Below are 9041 nucleotides of genomic sequence, written 5' to 3'. Positions count from 1 at the left end.
TTCTCACAACTCTCGATATATCCCCTCAATGTGCCTACGTACCCCTTTATATAGGGGATCAAGCCGTATGTAGTTCTACTGAACCAAGAGTCCTAGTTTGATCAGGACTAGGCCTCTTGGCGATAAGATCAGTTTTAAGCCAGTGTCTTATCTCGGAGAGTCCTACTCCAGTTAGAATTAGTCTTGAGGCTAACTACTTCAGACTCCTAATGCAAGTAGATCACGGATTCGACAATACCTCCATTACGAGAGATAGCATCTACCATGACTCTTATGGAGAAGTCATCTGGGAGAGCCATGACCAATCCCTTGATGTGTAAGGACGCGTCCTCACCTCCCGGTGAGGTCTTCATCAAATAAGGAGCCAAATTACACGATCGTCTCAATCCCCTGATGAGGACTAACTCCCCAGAATACAGGATTCAGACATTTGATCGGCCTTCGTGCTACCCCGGAGGGCCTTCAAGAGCCATGATCACCTCAAGCCCCCACACGAGGGTTAACTCGGCAGATAGCAGGATTGAGGGTTGTAGATCATGCCCGGATGAGCCCGGGAACTATCAGATGAGCCTGATAACTACCAAATGAGCTTGGTAACTAGTCTTCATATCCCCGGAAGGGTCGTCACTGAGACTCACTCATTCTCTCTCAAATAATTCATCTACAACTGTGACCTTACCAAGCCAAGGGACGCGCCCTTACCCATATCTTTAGTCCTCTTCGACCTCATATCATCACCTCGAGACAAGGGCCGCGCCTCCCGAATGTGCCCGGAGAGGGCGCGCCCGTCCTCCTGTTCCTAACTAAAAACCAGCATAACAGTTACCACCGCCTTATTCATCTTTATCGCAAACTTCTGAAAAGCACGGAATGAATTAAAATTTATATTAATAATTTGTAATTGTTTTAAATTTATAATAGGTATGTGTAATGTTATTTAATTTGTAATTGTTTTAGACTTATAATAGATATGTGTAATGTTGGTTGGTTGGAGTTCTTGCACATATATAAGTGGTAATTGTTTGTATGACAAATTAATATAGAAGTCCAAAGAAAATTTTAAGTTATATAACTTAAATATATTTTATTGAATAAAATTCGCAATTAATAATGAAACAACAATAAAACAAAACAATAATAGTGTTTTTTAGCTTGTGTTTTATTTTATGTTATCATATCCACAAAAAAACTCTGCCGACTCCTTATATTTATTTGATATGAATTTTATTGAGTTGATTCATATTTAATTGATAGAAATTTTATACGGTTAATTCTTATGTTAAATTTTTCGATAAATCTATAATTTATAATTAATTTAGAGTTATGATAGATATGTGTTACGTATATTTGATCCGTAATTTTTTTAGAGTTAGGATAAGTGATTCTAATGTACGTTGGATTTCTTTTAGACGTAAGAGTATTAGTTGTTTGTATGACAAACTAATATAGAAGTTTGAAGGAATTATTAAGTTAAATAACTTAAATATATTTTATAAATAAAATTCATTATTTAAAATTTTAATTTATTTTATGTTCTCAGATCCGCACAAAAGCTCTTTTGACTCCTTATTTTTACTTGATAGAAATTTTATAGAGAATTCATATTTATGTGATAAGGATTTTATAGAGTTAATTTTTAAGTTAAATTATTTCGATTTTTAAAATTAAAATATTTAGTTATATTGGGATAGAATTCTATATCATGAATAATTGTTATGTAAAAAAGTCCTGATCAATATAGTCTTATATTTTTTAATAGGAGTATAATATTTTTAATAGGAGTTTAATAATAATAATAATAATAATTAAATATGTTCCATCGAAACGTGGTTTCGCTTATTAATAAATAAAAGGTATTGATCTGTTGTTTGAAACATCTGTACAGAAAGCTGATGTAGTCAGTCACTATAAACAGACATCTAAGAAATGTAGTTCTCTAATGTTGTGTTTGGTTGGGGATAATGGAATGGAATGGAATGGAATGAAATGAGTAAAAAATACTTGAAACTAATAGAGATAGTAAGAGAGTTTTGAAAAAACTTTGAAGAAGTGCAAAATTGCTATGATGAGATTTGAGAAGAAATTGAGGATGGGAGAGAATGGAGCATTCCATCTCAAATGGAAGGGGTGATATCTAGCATATGATGTAGGGAATGGAATGGAGGAAGGATTGAAATTTCTTAAAAATCATTCATAAGATAGTTCATTTTTCATTCCATTCCTTCCGGAATCATTCACCCCAACCAAACGCAACATAATTATCTCCCTGCTTTAGTTCTGTAATTTTGCAACAATAATTTCAAGTGATTTGCATTTTTCTCTCTCTAAACTAATTGATATGTAAACAATTAGGACAATAACCAACAAGGTGTTGGTGTGGTGGTAGAGCTTTTGTACCCCTTGCGGGAGGTCGGGAGTTCTACGAACTCCCCACGTGTGCGTGTGTAATCATTTAGAGGAAAAAAAAAACAATTAGGACAACACCTCTTCAATCTCTTTAAGGTTTCATTAAGCTGCAGCAAATACCTGAGGAAAAAACATCTCTGCAACAAAATAGAGCACCACTAGAACCAGGTGGAACAATAATTAAGGTTGTTGCAATAATAGAAAGGTGAGTTGAGCTTAATCATAAGTTTGACTCCAATTAACACACACGAGTCAATATCAATACGGCTGAGGAATAAATCACATCAATGAGCATTCTAATTCTTTTTCTTTCTCCAAAGGACGGTAGTTGGCATTTAGAACTTTGATTAATAATTTCAAATTAGGTGGTAAATTGACTGGACTATCATGCTCTTGCCCTTGCTCTCATTGCAACCCTTTCATGAAACAAACAAAGAAGAAGATCATTGTTTGTTCGGCAGTCTCTCTCACAAGAAAGAGACCACCAGCTGAACCGTATCCTTTGAACTTTCTCTCGGTCGACATTCTTAAATGTATATCCAAATTATATAAAATGTAGTTATAATTTATATCAGTATAAATATTTTCAGAGTAAACTTCAAAATCGTGGCCAAAGTTTATACTGATTTTGAAAAATTTGGTTAGAGTTCCAAATTCTCAGAAAGGTGGCCAAATCTTGGCTCCGCTTTTTAAAAGTGCAGCTTCAGTTAAATGTCATTAACGGGAGTAACGAACAAAAGATAAAAACGAGTTCCAAATTCTCAGAATGGGGGTCAAATTTTGGCCACGCTTTTTAAAAGTGTGACTCCCATTTTCTGAAAATTGATGTAAAGGAAGCCACACTTTTAAAAAACAGGGCCAAAATTCTGATGAGATTCTGACAAATTTTTTGAAAATCGGTGTAAATTTTGAACACAACTCTGAAGTTTCTTCTAAGTTTTCTCGAGAACGAATGAATGATGATACAAGTTATTAAGTTATATTAAAATTTATAAATTTACTTATTTTGATGGTACTTTCATCCGTACTTTTAAATCCAATAAAATGATCAAATATGATCAATTTAAAATCAGAATAAAAAATGAATTATATGACTTGTAATTATACGCCCAAGTAGAATCGTTTTTGTGTCGTCTTTTGTTTAGATTTTAGAATAGTCTGCGGACTCCTGGAGCCCTGGTCATGTTTTGTAGGGCTGTTTAACGAACCGAGCTGTTCGCGAACAAGCTCGAGCTCGGCTCGTTAAGAGCTCGTTCGGCTCGGCTCGTTAAGTTAACGAGCTCGAGCTCGAACACAAAAAATTGTTCGTTAAGTAAACGAGCTTGAGCCGAGCTTTTAGTATGTTCGGCTCGAGCTCGGCTCGAGCTCGACTCGAGCTCGCTCGGCTCGAGCTCGGCTCGTTAAAACTCGAAAAAATGTAATATTTTTGGGGTTTTTTTTATAATTTATATATGTTATTGAACTCAAAATTCAACATATAATTAATATATATATATATTTTAGTGATGTAATCAAAATTTCGGAAAATAATAATTTTTTATGGTTTGTTATTTTAACAGTCAAGTAGAAGATTAACTAGTACCGCTAACTACTGTTTAATCCTAATTTAGTGTTTTAATATTTAAAAAAATATTTCTTACCGATCCAACCGTATGGATGTTAACATATATACATTTTAGTGATATAAACAAAGTTTCAAAAAAATTAAAATTATTTGGTTAGCTATTTTAAGAGTCAACTAGCGGTTTGTCTTTATTTTTTTTTCTGGCTCGGCTCGACTCGACTCGACTCGGCTCGGCTTGTATTTGTTCGCGAACAAGCTCGTGTTCGGCTCGTTAACTAACGAGCCGAGCTTGAACACAAATTTTGTTCGATAAAAAAGCTCGGCTCGGCTCGACTCGTCAGAAAAAAAATTAAAGCTCGGCTCGGTTCGGTCAAAACTCGGCTCGGCTCGGTTCGTGAACAGCCCTTGTTTTGAGAAGATTCTCCTACTTGTTGACTCTTAATTTTCATGCTTATTTCAACTCTCACGTTCATCTCTTGTCCATTTCTTTTTATAAAACCCCTGTTCCTCAAGTTTGATTTTCAGTTCCCTCCCAACTTCATCCGTTCTTCCTCTCCTACAAGTTTATTCAATCTCACGAGCCTCTTCTCGATTCTCATTCAATCGGTTCTCGTTCAACCTCCCAAAACTTATCATACAAAAAAAGCTTTCTGAAGTTTTTTGTTCAGAATCTTAAATTTTCAATCAGAAAATGAGTAGTTCCAACACGACGGCTCAGAAGCTGGAAGAATCAGGCGCTATGGACCTAACAGGCAGGATCATGGTGGTCGCAATTATAGTTCTCTTTCTAGTCTCCGCTTTTGTAGTCATTCTTCACCTCTATGCCAAATGGTATTGGCGCCGTGTAACACAAGATGGTACTAACATCACTCGTCGAAGACGAATGGATTTCGCTGCAGGCCACAATGAAGTGGCTTCTTCCACTGACCTGCGCAATGGTCTGGACCCTTCATTCCTGAAAACAATTCCAGTTGTTCTGTTCTCTCCGCGAGACTTTAAAGACGGACTGGAATGTTCTGTTTGTCTGTCGGAGGTGTTGGAAGGGGAGCGTACCAGGCTTTTGCCTAAATGTAATCATGGTTTTCATGTAGAGTGCATTGACATGTGGTTTCAATCTCATTCTACTTGTCCGATTTGCAGAAATTCAGTTCTCAATTCTAATCCCACGAGTCCTGAATTACCACAGGGGATTATGCATAATACACCAGAAGTAGAGTTTCCATCTGATGCTGGTAGGGTTTCTACAGAAGCCCTGAGCTTCCCAACAAATGTATTGTACTGGGGAAATGAGGCTCAGGTCCGAACTCTGGCTTCTTGTTTGGAAGATGATGGCGGTGTTACTTCTTCTCAACACGTTTCTTCGTCATCCCTTGCGTTCAGGAATGGCGGTGATGATACTAATGATGCACATTTGGTAATTGAGATACCGAGGCAGATAAATGAAGAGGAAGATCAGAAGTCGCCTCTGCAAACACGGTTGAGGTCACTTAAGAAGCTTTTGAACAGAGATAGAAAGGTTAACCCTTCCAGTCCCAGCAGTACTATTGATGTAGAACAAGCTGCCAGAACAAGTCATACATAGTCATCAGATTTTCCATCAAGGATATCTTATTCCTCAATCTCCATACTTTTCTTTGTTCAATTTCTTTGATTTTAGGACCATCAAGAGTCTGATAACATTATCTGCGTTTTGTATACTTTCCCAATAAGTGATTTGTTTTTGTGCGGTGGCATGGAGGCAAATTTCTTTTAAACCGTTTAGCTTGAGACAGTCGTCTCTGTTTGAGAGAGCTTAGCTAATTGTCCTCCCTCTTGCAGAGGAGTGTTCTGAAATAAATTGTATATGCAATAGAAGTTAATTAGATTATGATAACATGCACATAGAGTTAGTTCTCCACGACAACCTTAGGCGTGTAAAGAGAGTCATCTACGGTGATCTTCAGAAACTCTTTTCCCATACGTCTATTTATATTCAGGACTTGAAAATTCTGTTGTGTTCATACATCCAGGACTCAGACCTTCAATTTGCTTATCTTATTACAATACAAATAACAAACGAAAATCTTGGTTGCATTTGTTTATAACCAAGATAGTAATTCTGAAAGGTTACATTGATCTGAACTCAAGTGTCAAGTGTAAGAACTACTATGTTACCAAGTAAACAGGTCCATAAGATTCAGCAGCATGAAAATTGCTGTTGAGCTTGTCAAGACATATATACGGCATCTGCTCCTCGGTCCTTTTAAATAGCGAGGTTAGCGGCCCAGAGTTCTGTCGCCAAAGCGTGTTACTACCCGTCCTACCTCTCTTCCCAAACATCGGACCAGAATGTCCACGACGCAATGTGGGAACAGAGCAAGACTTTTCGGACGGCTCTGTCTCCATGCGACTACATTTGTTGCCCTTCTTCTCAGCTTTGAGCCACGAAAACAAAAATGAATTCCTCCAAGACTTCTTGTGTTTCAGTCCTTCATCCGACTGCCCAGCATTCCCTAAAGCCGACAGTTGGTCTACCATAATGTTGTTCACTTTGAACTCGTAATTTCTGGCTTCCATCAGGAACTGATCCATGACCAACCGAAAATTCAAATTCACATTAATCAGTTAAATTCAAAAAAAAAAAAAAAACAATATCGCGATAAAATTGTTCACTAATAGACATAAGTTGACAGGTACAGAATACCTACCACAGCGAAATCCAGTTGAGGATCGAAGTCATGACTGTCCTCCGTCCCGTATTTCGGATACAACGGAGTGTTCCTCATCGATGCCTGGACGAGACAGAGACCACGCAATGAGCTATGAAATGTAGGTGTTTAATATAAGTGCATCACATGAAGCATTGTCCTGGTGTTTGAGAGTTTATAGCAACATTTGGTGGTTGGACAGTTGATTGAGTAGTAAAAGTATCTCTAGAAAGTAGAAATGATCTTACTTAATACACTAAAGCAAGATTAACGTAAAGATTAATTTAAGACTGTGACTTACCTGAATGCACTGTAAAATTTGCAGCTAAGTCAAGACCATAATATCCGGTGCCGTACTGGAGAAAGTTGGGACTAGTAAACGAGGGTTTTGTGCTTGGAATTGGAGAGTATAATTAGAAGAGTTAAGAAAATTGATGGCGTAGTTTACTCCGCATGTTGCGGAGGGTCCGATTTTAAGGAGCTTTTCAAAACTAGGTGCCCATGGTGGATGACAAATAGTCGTGTAGCATGCGTGGTGTGAATGAATTATAACTACTCGAGAGAGACCATGATCATGCCCCAACCACCAAGCTAATAATTTGCTGTGTTTTTCGTTCATCATTGCGATGTTTTTTTATGGGAATCGCATCCCCGTTAATCAGGTTAAGTCGTATCATATAGGCAGCATTAAGCTGATTTCTTCTCCAGCTGTGTTGGACATTTGGTATTAAGTTAAAATTATAAATTTATTAGTTTTATATATCATAAAATGAGACAAAAAATTAATATAAATTCTAACATCATATACCTGTATGATCTTTAAATTATGCTTTAAAAGTGAAACGGTGTTTTATATAATTCTTTTTTGGATGTACACTCAATTCTATATATGTTAGAACCTTTTAAAAATTATAAATTATTATAATATTAAAATAAATATCATCCACTACATTCATATGCTGTACTTTTTCAAATCTATTTTAATTGATAGATTCCATCGTTGAACCCATTTTCATAAAATTTTTCATTATTTATATTATTTTATACTTGGCCTCCATGCAATTCATATGTATAGAAGGAGGGAATGACAATTACTTAGTTTTAAACCGAGCCAAATGACCCTGACCAACATTTCCAATACTTTCAACTAACGGCATATACTTAGCAAAAAGGAAAAAAAAAAAAAAAACTAACGGCATATATGTTTCTGTAATTTGTTTAGTTTTAGAATCTCCACGACTTAACTGACCAATGGCAACCTTAAAACATTATTGTTCATGTTGCAGGTCTAGATTGATGGCCGTAGGGATTTCAAGAGAGGTCCGTAGCCGGCATATGATTAATTTTGTGGTGTATGTGTATCATGCTTAAAAAAACCTTTTATGTTTCCTCTTTTCTATTTATACTTGCAAGGAAGGGGACTCCCGTGCTGAGATGGCTAGTCTACTTTAGATAGGTGGAGTCTAATCCCGATTTTCGGGTATGACTTGGTGCGGGAAAGCTGCCACGTGTCCAGCTGCTTGAGGGTGGCTAGAAGAAAGCTTACAAGCTGCTTTGTCACATGTTATGTAAAGCCTTCGGTCATTTGAGAGAGGCCTTTAGTCGTTCGGACCATCGGAGGCATGTCCCTAAGAGTAACATAACAGTTATCACGGAGTTATCAAATCTTATGTGGCACAATCTTGTTTGCCAACCTATTGAAGTTGTATGATTGTCAAGAGGTTTCCAGAACTTGGCAACTTCCTAAATTAGTTAATATACATGTACAAGTGCAAAAGTGTATATTACTAATATTTTTTTTAGTTCATGAGTCATTTACAATTTAATTATGCAGACCATATAGGCAACTTTCAAAGGTTACTAATTATTGGAGTTGGATGTTGCCAAGTTGATAAAAAATATAGTGAAATTTAAATATTATATATGATGATTTGGCAAGGTTGCAATTATTTTGGCAATCTCTTATTGGAGATCTCTAAAGAAGCTGTAGGCTTGCGAGAATGTTGGTTGTAAGCAGTGTTTGAGAGCCTATGATTATACCGGCCATCACGAATTTCTGGCAAATAATTATTACATCATACATGTTCGTCGCTTTATATTGTTTTTTGATCGTTTTAATGGGCGTTAAGAAATAAAGACTTGGTTTTAGTGAAATTACACGAGAGTGCACTTGCTCTTACTGCGATCAGGGCCAAAAAGTGGTTAAACTTTTCACTTTATGCAGGTATACTGTGCTGATCTAAGAAGGCACGGGGGACTCTACGCATCTGAAACTAAGGCCAAATGTACAAGGGCAGGGCTGTGTTGTCAACTGCATATATTTTCTTTGGTAGTAATAAGTACTGTAATAACAAGTCTTTTGTTCTTCCTTTTATGTGCCCTGT

General features: G+C 36.6%; 1 protein-coding gene and 1 long non-coding RNA gene across 2 annotated transcripts; one reads left to right on the top strand and one right to left on the bottom strand.

Annotated features, from left to right (window-relative positions):
• The first annotated feature begins 4523 nt into the window (after window positions 1-4523).
• Window positions 4524-5694, top strand: LOC108225525 (RING-H2 finger protein ATL3). The gene has a single exon (XM_017400413.2). The coding sequence runs from the start codon at window positions 4662-4664 to the stop codon at window positions 5550-5552; it is 891 nt and encodes a 296-aa protein (XP_017255902.1). The 5' UTR covers window positions 4524-4661; the 3' UTR covers window positions 5553-5694.
• Window positions 5695-5903: 209 nt separating this feature from the next.
• On the bottom strand, window positions 5904-7103 carry LOC108225526 (uncharacterized). The gene is made up of 3 exons (XR_010284044.1): window positions 6959-7103; window positions 6658-6741; window positions 5904-6532 (listed from the first exon to the last, which is right to left on the bottom strand). It is a non-coding gene; the product is annotated as an uncharacterized LOC108225526 (long non-coding RNA).
• Between the last annotated feature and the right edge of the window lie 1938 nt (window positions 7104-9041).

The sequence above is a fragment of the Daucus carota genome, chromosome 6, assembly GCF_001625215.2.
Source record: "Daucus carota subsp. sativus chromosome 6, DH1 v3.0, whole genome shotgun sequence".
NCBI classification, from domain to species: Eukaryota; Viridiplantae; Streptophyta; class Magnoliopsida; order Apiales; family Apiaceae; genus Daucus; species Daucus carota.
Note: the sequence above shows the minus strand (reverse complement) of the source record. Positions and strands in the feature narration are given on the sequence as shown.

Excerpts from the sequence above, each read along its gene's own strand:
- LOC108225525 (XM_017400413.2), top strand. The coding sequence starts at position 4,662 with ATGAGTAGTTCCAACACGACGGCTCAGAAGCTGGAAGAATCAGGCGCT.